Source organism: Arvicanthis niloticus, chromosome 8, assembly GCF_011762505.2.
Source record: "Arvicanthis niloticus isolate mArvNil1 chromosome 8, mArvNil1.pat.X, whole genome shotgun sequence".
Classification (NCBI taxonomy): Eukaryota; Metazoa; Chordata; class Mammalia; order Rodentia; family Muridae; genus Arvicanthis; species Arvicanthis niloticus.
The window spans coordinates 37,043,923-37,062,981 of NC_047665.1; the positions used below are offsets into that span (position 1 = coordinate 37,043,923).

The window sequence follows — 19,059 nt, forward strand, 5'->3', positions numbered from 1 at the left end:
ATTGAAATTAAGGTCAACTACAAGCGATACACACTCTAAAGCAGCAGGTGGTTCACAGGCTTCAGCAGCATGCTCTATTGTTCTAACTTGGGCTGTATTCTCTGTGCCAGAAATGTCCAGTTACCCACAAAAATAGTATCAGCCTGCTCTGTGGATATGAAAGATTCTGTTTATGAAGCTAAATACTAGTGCTAAAAAATCACTGTTCCTCTAACATTATAGATAATATTGAACTATGATATATAGACATCAACATATTACTTTTAAAATAGAAGTACATTCCTACACAGTTTTTAAATTTAATTAATTTAGTTTTAATTTAATTATCAAATCATAATTTTTACTTTTCAACACAGGGGTTATAAACACAAAAAGGCAAGTTGTGGGGAAGGGGATGACACAGGAGCATAGGTATTCAGGGGGTGTACAGATATCTTTCAGAACAGGGTATCAGCTGGGTGAAGGTTCAGAGGACAGGCCACTATGACTCTGCCTATGATTCACTTGTCCTTATCTAAGTTGGTACTATCCACCAAGGCTGCCTATTTACAAGGTCTATGACTACTCAGGCTGGTAAATTTTCACAGAAGCTGCCTGTTTACAATACCTTATAGCCATATGTTTCAGTGTTTTTCCATAGAGACCCAAGACTTTGTGTTAGCAGGCATGTATGTCAGGCCTATTGCTGATTTTAGGCTTATGGCTGATTTTAGGCCTTCAGTGTATAAGCAGGGCTGCCCCTGACATCTCCTCCCTTCTCCAAGTATAGAAGGGCTGTGGCGATTCTAATCTTGCCAAGGCAGGGATAGAGGCCTGACCTCCAGTAATTAAAGGGGACCTTGTAATGGCTCCAGTCCTCCTGTTGTTGTCCACTGAGGCATGAGGGCCATACCCATTCCGATGTCTTTTTCCTGGAGAGGGGATACTTTTGACATCAACCCCTATACAGTCAGGCTTGTCCCTCAGGGAACCCAGGAAGATATTCTTTACTTTTATTTATATTCCCTTGCAGTGCTTAGCCTCGCAGCCTAAGCAAGAATTCAGATCGCCAGTCAGAGGGGGTTCTGGATGGCTCCTCTCTGCTTGGTCTGGGGTGGAAGTCTCCTCTTTTAGGTTGGGTGGAGATGGGATTTGGGAACACCCTGGATAGAGTAACAACCTCATCTTGAGTCTCGTGGTCCTCCTTATCTAACTTATGATAATGTATCTGAATAGATTTTGCTATCAAATTATCTGTTGTTTCACAAAGTTAGTCAGCCTATTTAAGGCCCAGGGACCAAAGAGATAAGCAAAAATAACCCAATTAATGGTCCCAAGATGGAAGGAAGTAGGGTTGACAACCATGGAGAGGTTGAAAACCAATTCTTGTACCAGCTCTCATCTTTCTCTTTCTCTCTCTGTCTTTTCTCAAGGCCTTCTCGGATCTCTTTCATGCTCTCTTTAATCATCCCTGTTTTGTCTATGAAAAAACAACATTCTTCTTTAAGGGTTGTACACAGTCTAGAGCTGTACACAGTCTTTTCTATTGTAAAAGAGTAAATCAAGTCCAATAAAGTTTTTTGCAATTTTTGGAGATCACTCCAGACAGCAAAACGAGGGATTTCTTCAGATTAGTGATGTCAATCTGTAGCTGTTTGATGTCCTTGTCAAAGACCCATCGAAGGTCTGAGTAGTATAAGTCCAGAGGCCAGCATCAGGATTAGAACTCTTAACAACAAACATCACGGGTGATTCATTTTTACCTGAGATACTGCCCGGGTTAGAGCTCCTGGGAGCCCTGCTTCCTCTGGGTTTTGTGAGGTTGGGTGCAGAGCTGCCGCCAGTGATTCTCTCAGTACTCAGGCCCAGACCAGAAGTCCATTCCTACACATTTTAATTCTATCATTCTACCAAAAAAAATATAATACAACGGGTCCTCTAATTTTTTTTTTGAGTTTTCAGTTAACTATAGGCTGCCCTCAAATTTGTTGTATAGCCAAGGCTAGCACTGAATTCCTGCTCCACCTTGCTCTTCCTTCTCGAAGCTAAGACCACAGTACTGGCTCCTTCCACTCTCTCAATGCCAAGGGCATTGCCAAGGTCAACAGCCTTGGGGCTATGGGCAGCTGGGCAACTACCATAAGCCTGTCATCATCTCAGGCTGCAATTAACTCCAGTCCATTGCTCTGGGGTGCCACTTTTTTGGGGGATAACTCCTTTTTGTGTAAAGAAATAAAGTAAACTTTAGTTCTTTGATTTTTAAATATGCTTTTAAGATTCTTTTAATGTGCTTGAGAATTTTCCCTACATGTATGAAATGTGCTTGAGTATTTTCCCTACATGTATGGAATGTGCTTGAATATTTTCCCTACATGTATATTCCTGCTGCCACCACTGCTGCTGCTGGAGGCCAGAGAGGGCACTGGACCCTCTGAAAGTGGAGTTCTGGACAGTTCTAAGTCATTGTGTGAGTGCTAGGAACTGAACCACAGTCTTCTGCAAGAGCAGTGAGACCTTATATATAGCTATTTCTCCAGTCCCTTAAGTAAGTGTTTAAGCATAAATGGTGAATGTTCTGTCCAGTTATTTCAATGGAAAGTCTTTGTAGGAGCTCAGAGCATGGCAACCACATTCCCCTCATTAAGAGCATATTTCAGAGCTTGAGAATATGTCTGTGGTCACCGAGCCCTCCCCCCTTTTCCATGGCAGTGTGCTACAGTGCATACTCACTAAAAGTTACAATAATAAGCAGTCAGTTTGAATGTTCACTGGGGCTGAAAGAAGCCCCACTGTGGTTTCTTTTTCTTAGAGAAAATAAATAGAAAAATATTAAAGGCCTTCAACGTTCAACCTGCGGGTTCTTCACCCCCTTCCCATCTCTAGTGCCTCCTGTTCTTACATTCTGATGCTTCCTTAGCTCCTAAACTTCTAGCTAGCCACAGCTGGCTGCATCACAGACAGAAAGCCACACCCAGACGGTTTCTGCTTCATTGACGAACTGCAAGTTGACCCTGCAGGTCCTCTAAGAAGCTGTTTCTGGAATTTCTTAAAAGCAGTCACAACTTCTACAGAGAAATCAACCCTCCTTGACTTGTCTTTCCTACAGAGCTATATAAATAGAAACAGGTGTTAGCCTAGTTTCATCATGGACAATAAATATAACAAAGTGTCCACTAGAAAGACACAAACTTTTCAGTAGACTCCGCAGAGGTTTTATGCACCCCTTTTCTCTATTGACGAACATCGGTTGAATAAGCAAGATTTTGTTTTGTGTCTTCAAAGTTCTAAGAGCCCGGGTCTTTTAATCACTATGTGGAGCGCAGAGCAAAGCCCCCGGGGAGGGTTGGGTTGCCAATGCACTTAGCCAAGTAGGAGTCAGCTTTGTGTTTTAACTCCCACTGTCCAGTACTGAGCCACGGGCTCATGAGGTCCCTCCACAGCAGCCTGTTATCTGTCCTTTGAGTAATAACCGAAGGAAACTCCATTTCTGGCAGAGCCATTCAGGGAACCCTTCTGGACCCCTCTCTCCATCCTCTCTCGGCTGAATAGTGTGTCCTGGTCGCTTTCAAACTCAGACTCCGACACCATCAGACTGGAGTTGTGCTCTGTGCTCCTGTGCTTGATACCTGGGGAGAAGCAGGAAGAGCATGAAGACGGGCAGCACTTTCCTCTCAGCTGTCCTTTTGTCTGTGTGCTCCCAGTGTTCCAGGGAGGACTGTGGATTGCCCTCTGACTGACCTTTAAAGTGGTCACCTACATGGTTAGGTGGGTTGGTATGACAGAGGCTATGGGTGTCAGTCAACCTTAAATTTGAGTTCCAGCTATGACAACAGCTCCATGACCCTGGACAAGATTCCTAACCTCTTCTCACCTTCTGGAAGGTGATAAAGCTCCTACCCACCGGTTTGTGGTGAGGGAGGACTGAATGAAACTGTGCCTGCGAAGCCTTCACTGTAAAGCCCTTCACCCAGCTTTCATCACAAGTGAGCTCTCTACACATAAATACTGCTATGACCTCGAAGTTTAACCCCACTAAATATTTTTGATAGATGATTTGAATTCTGGGATGTACTGGCTGGTTTTGTGTCAACTTGACACAAGCTGGAGTTATTACAGAGAAAGGAGTCTCCCTTGAGGAAATGCCTCCATGAGATCCGGCTGTAAGGCATTTTCTCAATTAGTGACTAAGGGAGGAGGACCCATTGTGGGTGGTGCCATCCCTGGGCTGGTAGTCTTGGGTTCTATATGAAAGCAGGCTGAGCAGGCCAGGGGAAGTGATCCAGTAAGCAGCAGCTGCCATAGCCTCTGCATCAGCTCCTGCCTCCAAGTTCCTGCCCTGTGTTAGTTCCCATCTGGACTTCCTTTGGTGATGAACAGCAATGTGGGAAGTGTAAACTGAACAACCCTTTCCTCCCCAATTTGATTGTTGGTCATGATGTTTTGTGCAGGAATACAAACCCTGACTAAGATATAGGGGATCAAAACAAAGAAGAGGGTTAAGATATGATTCCCCAATATCAACCAATTCATACAAGAAAATATAAAAGTTACTGGGGGTGCAGGACCAAGGCATTCATGTGGAGGCCAGAGGATAGATAACAGTAGGAGTTAGTTCTCTCCAAACACCATTAGGCATAGAACTTACATTGTCAGGCTTGGAGACAAGCACCTTTACCCACTGAGCCATCTCACCAACATGAATGTTTAAAAATGTTTTAAAAGAACTTATAGTGTCTAGCTAAGGAATTAAAACATAGAGCTGTGGCATGATTCAAGCTACCTAAGAAATAAGAAATAAAACTCTTACATGAATCAAGAGGATACAAACTTTCCCTGGCATCTGGGATTAGTTCTGTGGTGGTCTAAACAGGATGGATTTGAGCACAGAGGGATGTTGAGGTAGGAGGACAGAAGAAAGGCATAGAACATTTAGAAGCATCCAGAATACAAACAAACAAACAAAAAACAAAATATAGATGATGTGGAATGACAAGTGGGAAACAAAGAACGAGGCCAGAGAGGCTGGAGCTCACAAAGAAGCACAAGACAGGAATGTCACCATGAGGCCTTGAATAAAATTGGCCACTGTAGATCCACAGAAAGTGGCACTCTTAAGAGGTGCGGCCTTGTTGGAGTAGGTGTTGGAGGAAGGAGTCACTCGGGGAGTGTGGGGAGCCAACTGAAGGTGGCTATCATCGTTGCAGCCATCTTGAGCCATATACCCTGGCAAGAGACTTGATTACATCAGCCTACAACAGCTGAGCACACTCTGATAACATCTTGCTTTAGATACCCAGGATTTTCCCTTGGGTGTGTGAGACTTAAAGGTGTGTGACTTAAGGGCATGACCTAGAGATCAGATTTAGAGACTAGGCCTAAGGGCATGACTTAAAGGCGTGGCTTAGAAGTGAGACATATAAAAGGCAAGAGGCAGAAAGAAAAGTTCAGTACAACTTGGAACTAGGAATTAGGTTAGAGAGTACAACTTGGAGTACAACTTGGAGTGAGTTATTAGGTATTAGTTGGAAAACACTTGGACTAGAGAACTCAGAAGAAAGCAACAGATTATTAGGCATTAGACATTAGGCACTTAGCACTTGGAAAAAATAACCTGGAACTTGGAGGCACTAGGGACTAGGAACCAGGAACTAAGAACTCAAAACTTGGGTTCTAAGTCTTAAAGAGACTGAAGAATAAACAGGATTGAATCACACTCTGTCTGGTCTCCATTCTTCGAGTCCGTCCTCACTCTCTTTCTTGCTGAACCCCGACCCTCAGACCAGAGCTGCTTGGGGCATTGCTGGATAACAAATTAGTCCCCAAGGCTTTTGGCAGTGTGGGTTCCAACATTGATAGAGCGGTCCTCAACACTTGGGCCCCCAAGCATGGGGCAGAGTGGTCCACAACATTTTTGGCCCCCAATGTAGGTTAGCTCGAGCCGCAACAGGGGAGGGCTCTGAGGTTTCAGATGCTCAAGCCATGCCCAGTGTGGCATTCTCTTCCCACTGCCTGCTGATCCAGATGTATAACTCTCAGCTTCTTCTCCAGCACCGTATCTACCTGGATGCTGCCATGCTTCCCACCCTGATAACAATGGACTAAACCTCTGAACTATAGGTGAGCCCCAATTAAATGCTAAGAGTTGCCCTGGTCGTAGTGTCTCTTTACAACAATGGAAACCCTAACTAAAACAGCCAGAAAGTGTGGATTTAACCCATGCACAGAGGAAATCACAGTATACAAAAAAGAAGGAAGTACAGCAGAGACTTACAGACTTACAAGATACTCTGGTCTGACCATGGTGTTCCCCAAATTCTTACATTGAAACCTATCTCAAGGTGATATTACTGAGCAGAGAGCCTATGGAGAAAATCAGTACCCATTGTGGATTGGTTCTACTGTTGTGTTAATTCGGCTCCCAAAAATCACACAGGAACACATCTGCCTGTAAGTGGACTGCTGCCTATAAGATGCTAAGGGTCCCTGTCCCCAGTTGGCTCTAATTGGTAAATAAACTTCCTGGCAGCCAATTGCTGGGCAGGGAGACAGAGGTGGGACCTGAGATTTCCTGGGCAACGGAACCACGAGAGAGGAAGATCTTTTAGAATGGCCGTGACAGGGAAACAGAAATATCAAGCCTGAGAGCTGTAGGAGAGAAAGTATACAACCATGTAAGAATTGTAGGAGAGTGGCCCTGATTGGGTCTGTGGTAAAGAGATGAAATATAAAATTTTCAGGAGTATCAGGGGGGAGGCATTAGCAATATAGTATAGGAGCAGAAGTATAGGGGTGGCTCAGCTGTTTGAGCTGCTTAGGACATATTAAAAATAAGGCTGCTTGTGGGTGTGTGTCTTTCATTTGTGAATCTGAAACATTTGGGTGGGCAGCAAGGAGCGTGCATGCACCCGCTGGGGAGTTTAGAGCAGATTAACAGAACCACTGCTTCAAGTAGCTTTATGAAGAAGGCACAAGAAGAGGCTGGAGACATCACACAGATATGCTGCAAAACTTTCAGTTCTATCTAAAAGATAGAACTTTCTCTAGAGAGAAAGGGTGGGGGCAGAAACAAAGACAGAGAGAGACAGAAAAATATTGACCAGAGAGCTACCTTGCTCCTCCCACCATGCAAAGATACAAGGAGAAAGTACTAACCATGAAGGAAGTGGCCCTCATCAGATTGAATCTGCTACCTTGACCTTGGATATCCAACTCTAGACCTCTAACAAATAAACACGTGTGGTTTTTAAGTCTCCACTCTGTTTTATGTTGTTATAGTAGCCAGAATAGACTTACACAGTGGTGGGGCACACAGAGAAACAGAGTCCAGCTCTGAGGCTGACAGCCTGCCCCAGCCCATGCTCCTTGGACCATCCACTAAGCTTTCCTCCATCTTAGTACCCTCTTCTGTAAAATGGAGCACAATCATAGTACTTGACCAACGGGGTTTAGAGTCAAATGGGCGAAGTATACTGAAAGTACCTGTGCTAACAAGGATGCTTACTACTGTGAGTTAGAGGTGGGATCATAAATATCTGAGACTGGGTACCAAAAACAATGGTGGGGAAGTATGGAAAGGTGCTAGGCGGTATGGGATGGCAGGAAAGTGGGTCCGAGTGAAGTTGTAAACCACTGTAAAAACAATGGGCTTCTGCAGCTAGATAGGAGTTTGTGAGAAGGTGGACATGAATCAAGTAGAAGGTTGGTGAGCTAACCAGCCCCAAGCACCTCAGGCTCTTAGGAATAAAGCACCTAACACCTTTGCATTAACTCCTGAGACACAAATAGTGAGCACTCCGTATGTTGCGGCTGCTGTTGGTATTACCTGTGAACTTCTGCAGGGTCTCTAATGATTGCTTATTTTCCACTGTCAACTTGACAGACACCGCTCAATGCATTAGTGATGTACATCTCTCTGTGTGACTTTAAGAACTCTTCCAGAGGCCGGGCAGTGGTGGCACACACCTTTAATACCAGCACTTGGGAGGCAGAGGTAGGCAGATTTCTGAGTTTGAGGCCAGCCTGGTCTACAGAGTGAGTTCCAGGACTAGCCAGGGCTACACAGAGAAACCCTGTTTTGAAAAACAAAACAGAACAAAACAAAACAAAAGCACAAACAAACAAACAAACTCTTCCAGAGATGGTTAGCTGACTAGGGACAGTCTGCCCTGAGTGTGGGCTGTACCATTGAACGGTCTGTGGTCTTGGGTTGAATGAGAGAGAACATGGAGAAAATAGCTCAGTGCTGGCATCCCTAGACCCTCACAGATATGAGGAAGCAGCCTCAGGTACTGATTGTACAGGCAAGAACTGTTCCTGCAGCCAGTCCTTCCCTGCCAAGGTGGACCATATGCTCAAACACTTAACCAATATAAGTCCTTCCACATTTAAGGTTAGACCAAGCCAAGGCTTTTCCTGGGTCCCTGAGGTGTGGAGAAAGAACATAGTTCCTTGTCTAAAACTAAAAATATGTTTGGCATAGCCAGAAATGGCCTGAACCCAGGGCCTTGAGGGAGCTGTATCTTCATGCTGAGAACTCAACTCTTGCCTCTCTAAGAGGCTATGTTAGTTTATCAGTCCAAAGGCCACTGTATGCTAGGTCTGTGGTGCATTTGAGATACCTGTGTTCCCTTCATGCAACATTGCTTGATCAACTCCCTGCTGACTTTGTCCCTTTGTATGATAGCTTTTGATGATACTATGACATTTTTTTCCTTTCAGGAAGACTGTATGTAAGATGTATTTCCTAACAAACTTGCTTGGCATACGACATAGCTTGTGTAAGATCTCCTGACCCCAGCTTTCCTATCTTCTTTATCTTATCCTCTGGTCATCCCCCTTAGCACCCTGTCACTGAAGAATGACCTGTTGGTCCAAGTCACTTCCTCTCTTCCATTGTTGCTTGTCAGGTATCTGGTCACAACAACTTAACCACATTCTCTACCCACAGTTAACCATTTTACACACACACACACACACACACACACACACACACACACACCCTTCCTCATCTGTCTTAGGGTTTCTATTACTGTGAAGAGACACTATAACAATGGCAACTCTTATAAAGGAAAACATTAACTTGGGGCTAGCTTAAAGTTTTAGAGGTTTAGTCCATCGTCATCATGACAAAAACATGGTGACATGCAGTCAGACATGGTGCTAGAGAAGAAGCTGAGAGTTCTGCATCTTGATCCTCAGGCAGCAGAAGTGAAGGTGTGGGATGAGCTTCTGAGACCTCAAAGTCCACCCCACAGTGACACATTTCCTCCAACAAGTCCATACCTCCTAATAGTTCTACTCCCTATGGACCAAGCACCCAAACACGAGCCTACAGCGACCCATTCCTATTCAAACCACCATGCACACACACCATCCACTAGAAGGTATTATCCTTGATCTTCATGACAAGGATCCCTCCTCATATTTTGGGGAGGAGTATTGGTCTGTTGCTATGTATTATAATGCTAAATTCTACACTGAAGGTCTGGGCCTATGAGTTTCTCGTGTTTACCAGCTTTTGCTGTGCAAACTTTGTTCCCTAATTTAAAACTATTGGTTAAATAAATATGACTACAGCCAGTTAGTGAGGGGATTAGAAGTAGGTGGGTTTTTACCTGACTGGGGGAGAGGGGAAGGAGAGAACGAGGAGGAGAAAAGAGAAGGCACCATGAGAAGAGATGTACCACTAGCATGTGGCCAGGAGAAACAGCAAGTATCTGGGGTACACTGTTATCCAGGCCAGCAGTTAGAAAAGTAGATTGGGGTGACTCCCAGTAATTGTCAAAGCCAAATAAATTAACCATAGTCTGAGTCTCATGTATTTTTAAGCTAGTCATGGGTAAGCTTAAATCAGTTATACTACAGAGTCCATCCTTGTTGACATTTTGTGTCTCACAACTTTGAAAGTGACCATGCCTCTCTATAAGAATTAAGCTACCTACAAACCCAGAATTATGGAAAATGCACAGAATCAGCACTGAGCAGCCTCAGAGGTACATTACGTAAGTTATAGTTAATATGTAAGAATCCAAAGATTAACTGAAGTGGATGGGAGGTGTTCTGAGCAAAAGGTCAATACACTCTGAGAAGACAACTTTCTCAAGTGCCTCAGCTGACTGAGCTGATGGGAAATGGTTGCTTTTAAAGGCCAGATGTCTTGCTGTTGCTTGTCCGGCCAGATGTAAAGGGAGCAGCTCTCAAAGGAAAGTTAGGGTGAAAGTGCTCGGTGGGCCATATGCCCCGCCTCCCTCCAAGCCAGAGGAAAAAAGAACCAGACACTGATGGAAGAGAAGTCCTTGCCTGGGGTCACTTGGCAAAGGCTCAGCCTCCAGTAAGTACTTGCAATCTCTCACCCATTAATGCCTCAGAGGACTTGCCAATTATTCATTACCTTCCTAATACAGTTACCATGGGCCTGTTCTCAGGCATCCTGCCCAGGGGATGGATGCTGTTTGTCCTTCCTTGCAGACTCACAGACTTGCTCTTTTGTCCTGATGATTGATTCCACTTTACTCTCCCTTTCACCCAGCCTCTCTGGCCAATGCCTAAGTAAGGCGCTCAAAGGAAAGGCTCTTACCGTATTTGGGCCTCAGCTCCATTCGTTCCTGCTCATCCATGTTGTCTAGGATGGTGTACTTTGTTTTCTTCCGTATCTTAGTCCTTTTCCGTCTGAAAGAAAAGTGAAATGCTAGATCGGATACTTAGAATGGCACTTGGGATCTTTTCCACATAAATAAAGGGCTTGCCTGAGACTGAGGTACTGGAGCCTAGTCGAGCAATGCTCAACACCTGTAGACAGCCCAGGCACCTTTCCCACAAGTGATGCCTCCCTTGGAAAAACCTGAGTGAGGAAGATTCCTCCAAACTACTGCTAACTAATAATGTTCAGAGACACAGAACTGTCCCAGAGGGAGGAACACACAGAAGAGAGAAGACACTGAAGTCCCACACTTATCTTAGAAGTTATCACACTTATCTTTCATTTTTTCTACAAGACATAAAAACTGGGATGATCCTTTGTGCCTCACAATGGGCTGCAAAGGGTCACTTGAAAACACCTATTAAAACTACACTAAACTCAGGAAGCAGAGGCAGGCAGCTCTCTATGAGTTTGAAGCCAGCCTGCTCTACCTAGCAAGTCTCAGAACCCAGGGATACATAGTGAAACACTGTTGCAAAGCAAGCAAACAGACAAAGGAACAAAGTAAGGTGTTCATCAGTCAGGCAATAACTGTTCTGATCATGTGTCTTTAAGAGCAAGGGCTTCTTGGTCTCAGTTTAGTGCTTGCTAACTGGAGATTTTGAGAATATTAAGACAGTTTGTTTTAAAACCTGGTTGTCAATTAATCGACCAGTGGAGCAGTGAGACAAACCCAAGCAGAAAAAGCCCAAAGCTGTCCACCACCCCAGCGAAGCATCTTGGCACACAATGAACAAGCATAGTAGGTACCTCCTGCAGCAGCAGATGCACAGCCAAGTCGCAGCTCCAGTTAGCACTGTTAGGGTCAGCGCCAGAGCTGCCACGTAGAATACACTCCACTCTGCAAAAGGAAAAGGCCAGAGTGCACAATGATAAACTGTTTGCTAAACAGCTCTGTTCTGATGACTCACAAAGAGTCCGTCTGAGCAGAAGCCAGCTCTGGTGCAGGGACCGCTGCGGGGGCAGACAAAAGAGCGAGGCTAGGTGCCAATCAGAAGACTGATGGCTTTGTCTGTTTGGTGGAGGGACCTCATGAGGCACAGAACTCCTCAGGCACATAGTTCAGGTTGACCTGAGAACTGGAAATCCAAAATAACTGAAAAGAATTGGGGAAGCAGCCATGCCTCCTAAATACAAATGCACAAAATATTAAAATGCTCATTCCAGAATCCCAAGAATCATAATAACCTTTCTCCCTAAAAAGGTCTGTATGATACTTCTCTTCCTCCTCCCCTTCTCTTCCCCTTCTTCTTCCTCTTCCTCTTCTTCCTCTTTCTCCTTCTCCTCCATTTTCTCCTTTTTTGTGAGACAGGCTCTCCTGTAACCCAGGTTGGTCTTGAATTCATTACATAACCAAGGATGGTCTTGGACTTCCTATCCTCTGATTCTACACTGCTAGTACCCTACGCATGGTTTTATTTGGTATGGGAGATAGAGTCCAGCGCTTGGGATATACTAGGCAAGCGCTCTACCTACTCGGCTATATCCCTAGACCCACAGCATGATCTTCATAAAGCAAGGCAAGGGTATATGGTTGCCTGTGGCATGTAGACATCTATCAGGACCAAAGGTCCATTTATAAACTATTCTTCATCCCTTTTATATCCTAAGCTTTGCAATAATATCTTAGGGGCAAAATGCTAATAGGTGCCCAAGATAGTGGCATATGCTTTTGATCCCATCTCTTGGAAGTTAGAGATAGACAGATCTCTGTGAGTTCAAAGCTAGTTGGTCTACAGAAAGAATTTCAGAACAACAAGGACAATGTAGAGAGATGCTGTCTCAAAACCAAACAAACCAAAACACCAATGGAACAAAGTCTCATGCTTAACCTGATTAACTATCATGCCATATCCCCAGAATAGTGGCCTGAAGCTGGTTTCATTGCTGATGTTTGTGGGGGTTTAAGCAAGAACACAACACAGTAGGCAGCCCTTAGCATCTTTCTGACATTTGTGTCCATCAGGATCCCCAGGATGGCAAATCTGCTCTTAGGAGTAGACTGCCATTAACAAATAGTTGTCTAGCTGAGTATCGTGACTCAGATATGTAATCCTAGCAATCAAAAGAGAGACAGGCTGGGCTATATGAGACCCTTGTCTCAAAAATCAAAACAAAAATGTAGTGTGTGTGTGTATGTGTGTGTGTGTGTGTGTGGTTTTTCTCTCCAAAGAGACTGAAGAAGGGTACCAGCATGGGTGATGGGGCAAGACAGTGAGTCCTGTAGCTGGTACCTGCTTGGGCTGATCCCTAGCAGTGAGTGCCACATTTCCCATTTTGTATTATCCCAACAGAATACATAGGATGTGTGTCATCATACAGTCCTAACATCCTAAGTCACAGGTATAATCTGAGGGGAAACATCTCAAGGCAGCTACTTCCTAGAACAGCCCTGCTAAATCTATCTCACAGGAGGTTTTGCAGACGAGACTCCAGAGACAGACTGGGACGAGGTTTTAATGTTCAACTAAGTGAGTTGGTTCACTTGGCTCCAGGAAAGAATGCTGTTGGATGGTTCTATGTGCTGAGCCAGGAAGAGATGAATATCTTCAAGAACCACACCGGAAGCCACCACCACTCACGAACCACTCACCACAGTTGCTCTCGCCATCCCACAGATACCGTTGTACAAGGTTCTCCATCCACAGCCGGGAGCAAATGCAGCGCTTGGTGATGGGGTCACAGTGACCATGGCCTGAACACTTGAGAAGGCATCCTGTAAAAGGTGGCACAGAGCTGAGGTTGCCATGGACAAAAGGAGATCCCTGCTTTTCCACTTCTATAGTACAGGCCCAAAACAAATGAGTAAATTAAAAATCTCTTAAGAAGCCAGTCATAGTAATGCCTGCCCTTAATCCCAGCACTCAGGAGGCAGATGCAGGCAGATCTCTGAGTTTGTGGCCAGCCTGGCCTACAGAGTGAGCTCCAGGACAACCAGTGCTACACAGAGAATCCTTGTCTCCAAAAATAAAACAAAAACTCTCTTATGAGCCAAGCATGATAACAGATACCTAAAATCCTAGTGCTCAGGAGGCTGAAGCAGGAAGATTGCTGCAGGTTTGAGGCTAGCCTTGGCTACAGAGAAGTCAGCAGCTCAGCCAGGACTACATAATAAGACCCTTATCATGGTCTCAGTCCTTACCATCACCACCAAAACAGGAGCATAATTTTCACCATCTACATTTGCTCATCAGGAAGCAAACGTAGAGAAAAGCCAATCCGTACCATAGAAAGAGCCTTGACCTTTACCAGTATAAATAATCCCTAAGAACGCGCACTGCAGCCAGCTGGGCGTGCACAGCGCTGGGTCTTTACTGGAACACTGTTCACAGTCCTTCCTGCAGTCCACAGGTAGAAGAGTAGTTGTGTGGTTACAGAACACATCCAGGGAGGAAGACCAGGCAGCCACAAATGTCTCATGGAAAAGAAATTCTAACTGATGTGGGGAGATAGTAACGGTGTGATGTAAAGTCTAAAGACATTGCAAGAGCTGTGATGTAACTCAGTTGTAGAACCTAGCATGTGTAATGCATGAGATTGAGTCCCCAGTAACATTACACACACACACACACACACACACACACAAACATATACTCACTACACTCTCACACAGACTCACACCAAAGCATACTCAAACCATACCAAATCATCCTGATCATATTATTTTTCCTAAAGATGAAGCAACTTGGAAGAAATACATCTGAATAAAAACAAAAGATGCTTGGCAGATGGAAATTCTAAACTCTACAAACCAGAAGATTGCTTTCTTCTTTGTACTTTTAAGAATTAAAAAAAAAAAAAAATTCAGAACAGGTTTTTCTCTGTGTAGTTCTGGATTCCTTGGAACTCACTCTGTAGATCAGGCTGGCCACAAACTCAAAGGTCTGCCTGCCTCTGCCTCCTGGGTGCTGGGGTTAAAGGTGTGTGCACCCCACCCAGCTCTCAGATTTTCTACAGTAAATAAATCACTGCTTTGGACTTCAGAAAAAAATCAAGTTACCAAGTTACTTTATGTTATGAGTTAAAGTGTCAATTGTAGACTAACACATGGTCTGAAACAAATGAAACTTATGCAAACAATATACCTTATTCTGAAAACTCTAAGATGAGACTACCTCCACTAGCACTTACTCATGAGATGTGGACAGGGACCACGGAACTATGAATCATTTTGGTATCCTGAAGGGACAAGCAGAGCTAAGAAATATGGTTACAACTACTTTAAACTGGCAGGAAGAGTTTTTGAAACAGTGATGTGTGATACTACTGTTCTCTGGTTTCTTTCCAAGACAAGAGCAGTTGGTAAATGTTGAAAACCTACTGGAGAAATAATTGCAGCCTCTGGGGGGGGGTTGAAAGGAAAACGCCTGTATTAGATAGCTTTCTTGTTTCTATAGCCAGACTCCTGAACTTAAAAGAGGAAAGGCTCACAATTCGCGCAGTCCCTTACGGCAGAGGAGGCGTGGCCACAGGATTGAGAGACAGCCAATCCCATAGCTCTACGGTGAGGAAGCAGGAAGGGTAGACAGGGGTTGGGGGCATGGGGACCATGTGAGTGAGGCTGGGCTAGGAAACCTCCAGACCCGCCCCCAGGGGTCCACCTCCTCCAGCAAGACTCCACCTCCTAAAAGCTCCGTAACCTTTACCAGCTGGGATCCCAATGTTCAAAGACACTACAGGGAACATATACATCAAACTACAACCACGTCCACGTTGTGCCTATAAAACTCATCCATGATTAGCACGTCTGACTGTTTTATTATAATATTTCTGTGGGAGATGTACCTGCTGTGTCTATCCTTAAGACCTTGAAAAGCAGGAAAGCCTCCTTCTCCTTGGAAAGCCGCTTGTGCAGATTCCGGGCCACATCAGCAGCTCTGAGAACCTTGAAAGGTGACCCACTCTGTACATAAAATACAATCACAGTGCTGTAGAAGACACAAAGAGAGGACAGTCACATCATTAGACAGCCAGCAGCATGGCGTTTCACCTCAGCCACCTGACTTGCGCAGCTGAGAAGGGAGCCGGCTACAGCTCTGTGATAGGATTCGTTTTTATTGCCAAATAATATTCCATTGCATGTATATATGTATATTTCTGTGCACATTTAAATAATTTGTATAAATTGTTTGGGGGTGTAGATATGGGCGCCAAAGGTCAAATTTGGGTGTTGTCCCTCAGAAGATATCTAGCTTGTTTTATGAAAGAGGGTCTTGCCGGGCAGTGGTGGCGCACGCCTTTAATCCCAGCACTTGGGAGGCAGAAGCAGGCAGATTTCTGAGTTCGAGGCCAGCCTGGTCTACAGAGTGAGTTCCAGGACAGCCAGGGCTATACAGAGAAACCCTGTCTCGAAAAACCAAAATAAATAAATAAATAAATAAATAAATAAACAAGGTCTTTCTTTTAAAAAGTAGGGAGGTAGGGGGAGATTTATGTGTTTATTTATGCGTTTATTTTATGTATGTGGCTACATGTGGTCATCCGCATAACAATCTGTGTGCCACTTGTGTGCTTGGTGCCTACAGAGGCCAGAAGAGGACATCAGATTCCCTAGGACTGGAGTTACAGAGTTGTGAGCTGCCATGTGGGTACTGGGGAGCAAGCCCAGGTCCTCTGAAAGGCAGCCAGTGCTCTTAATTCCTGAGCCATCTTGACAGACCCTCAGACAAGGTCTCTCATTGGAGGCCTGGGGCTCATTGATTAGGCTAGGCTAGGCAGTGAGAGAGCCTCCAGGATCCTTCCCCAACCGGTCCCACCCTCCAACCGCTGCCATTTTAGGTTGCATAAGAATGCTCCCCACGGGCCCACATATTTGAGCACAATGGTCCCAGTTGGTAATGCTGTTTGGGGGTGTGAGTGGTTCAGCTTGGCTGTAGGAAGTACATCACTGAGGGTAGGCTGTGAGAGTTATAGCCGGCTCTGCCTCAGTTCACTCCTGCTTTCTGTTTGTGGTTGGAGATGGGATTTCTCAGCTTCCTGCTCCTGCCATCATGCCTGCTGCTCACTGCCACACCTCTGATGTGATACCTTCTGGAATGGTAAGCCTGAGATAGACCCTTTCTTCCAAAAATTGCTTTTTTGGTCATGGTATTTCATCCCAACAGGAAAACTACTACAGCCACCGTCCTTCTCATGTTTATTTGAGTGTGTGTTGGGGCGTGGGGAGGTGCATACACACTGCAGTCCATGAGTGGAGGTCAGAGGACAGTTCTCTCGTTCTACCACGTGGGTTCCAGGGGTTACACTCAGGTCATCAGGCCCAGTAGCAGATGCCTTTACTTGCTGAGCCTTTTTTGTTGTTGTTGTTGTTGTTGTTGTTGTTGTTGGCCCTTTGTCCATATTTTTACTTGAGCTCTGGATCAAACTCAGATCTTCATGCTTGCATGGTAAAATACCCTACCAACTGAGCTATCTCCCAGTTCCCATATATTGCTTCCATCCATTGATGGACATTTAGGTTGTTTACTCTCTGTAATGAATATTTGTTGTGACTGTCCATAGATACTTTTTAATGTAGATGTAAGCTTTTTATTCCCCTCGATAATTGCATAGGTAACTAATTCTATAGATAATTTTTTTTCATGGTGTTTGTTCATTTTACATCTGTGCCAACAAACAACATGCAGTGCTATGAACAGTTGCCATGGTCTAACCTTTAGATTATAGCCATTTATAGACAAGCAATAAAAAGGTATTAAAAGATGTGTGTGTGTGTGTGTGTGTGTGTGTGTGTGTACTCCCACATGTGTGCACACGTACAGATATGGAAATCAGAGGACAATTTATGGGAGTTAGTTCTCTCCTCCACTATGTGAGTCCTGATGATTGAACTCAGGTCTTTGGGCTTGGTGACTGGCAGCTCCACCTTGCTAAGCTATCTTTTGGCCCTGGGAGTAGTTTTGCTTGGCAACTCTGATGACTATTCATGCTGACTCAAGCACAGGGAAAGTTTCCCTACTATGGACTCTGTTTTTAAACTTTATATACTGTGTACTTTGTAAACTTTGTAAACTCTCAAGTCAGGAGAGTGCCCCCCACCCTGAGGGCACCTCCTGCCTGAGGAACTTCAGTAACCAGGCCCCTCCCCTAGACCTCTCTTGTCATAACATTTTCAGCCTCTGTAACTGTTAAAAAGGTCATCTCCAGCCCCTCAATGGGACCCTTCCCAGATTATGTTAATTTTAGGTGAAAAGTCATAACAAAATCCCACCAATCCCTGAGCAGGAAAACCTACCAATCCTCCTCCCCTCTCTCCCCCGCCCCCCAGCTTGCCACAAAAACCCACCAATCCCTGAGCACAAAACACTACCAATCCCTGAACAGGAAACCCCACCAATTTCTGGGCTCTCCCAAGCTCAGAACTTGAAATCCCACCAATCCTCACCCTGGAAAGCTGCCCCCCTCCACTCCTCCACAAATGAAATCCTATGTAAGTGACTTGCTCAGTTGTTCAGTTCCATGCTGTCTTCTTCTGGGGGCAAGATGCAGCCAATCCTAGATGTATCCCTCCACACCCTGAACCCTCCCATAAATCTCTTATGAGATTTGCTTCCTGGTATGACTCTTGCCAGAAGAAGCCAAAAAGCAATGAAGAGAAGGGAAAAAAAGAAGTGGAGCAGGGCTGAGGCTCCTGAGCTGTCAGCTCAGCTGGGGATCCCCTCCCCTGGGAGCTACAATGCTGAATGCCCCTGCCCCTGCTGAGGAGGCTTCCTCTCAGAACTGTGTGGTTCCTGGGCTCCCATGTCTCAGGATGCCCTTCCATTGGGACACTGTCCCTCCTCAGAGCTATATGGTTCCTGGGCTCTAAAGTCCCAGGATATCTTTTCATCCAAGCAGGAAGGCTAACAATTTTCTTAATATGGTGAGCATATTTTCATGTACTGAACACACCTACATCTTCTCTAGAAAAATACACAGATCTGTCTCGGAGCTATGAAAATAGTTCCACAACTTAGTCACAACTTGAAAACAACAGCAAATCTCCTGTCTCACAGTTCTAAACAGCCAAAGCTCCAAATCAAAGTGTTGGTAGGGTCATGTTCTCTGGTACTCTGTAGACAGATACATTCCACATGTTTCTCTCAGATTCCTTGGTGTTCCTTGGCATTGGGCTTGTAGATGCATCATTACCGCCCACGCCTCTTGATTACCTGACATTCTTTTCCTTTTCCTGTATGTGCTCCCTGTATGTCTCCCGTGTGTGTGTGTGTGTGTGTGTGTGTGTGTGTGTGTGGGCAGGTGTTCATGTGCAGGTGCATGTGTGCATGTGCAGGTATGTGTGCAGGTATGTACATGTATGTTGAAGCCTAAAAAATTAGTCTGTTAGCTTTAAATTCAATTATATCCAAATTTGTAGGACATGGGCAGATAAATCTGTTGAA

At 44.8% G+C, this 19,059-nt stretch overlaps 1 protein-coding gene across 1 annotated transcript in view; it reads right to left on the reverse strand.

The window, feature by feature from the left end:
* Positions 1-290: 290 nt before the first annotated feature.
* The window catches only part of Kiaa0319 (KIAA0319 ortholog), a 63,050-nt gene continuing 44,281 nt past the window's right edge, over positions 291-19,059 (reverse strand). The window contains exons 17-21 of the mRNA XM_034510605.2: positions 15,464-15,606; positions 13,272-13,394; positions 11,429-11,519; positions 10,556-10,647; positions 291-3,605 (exon numbers count right to left, since the gene is read on the reverse strand). Of these exons, the coding sequence (XP_034366496.1) occupies positions 3,427-3,605; positions 10,556-10,647; positions 11,429-11,519; positions 13,272-13,394; positions 15,464-15,606 (628 nt within the window). The 3' untranslated portion in view covers positions 291-3,426. The remainder of the gene's footprint in view (positions 3,606-10,555; positions 10,648-11,428; positions 11,520-13,271; positions 13,395-15,463; positions 15,607-19,059) is intronic.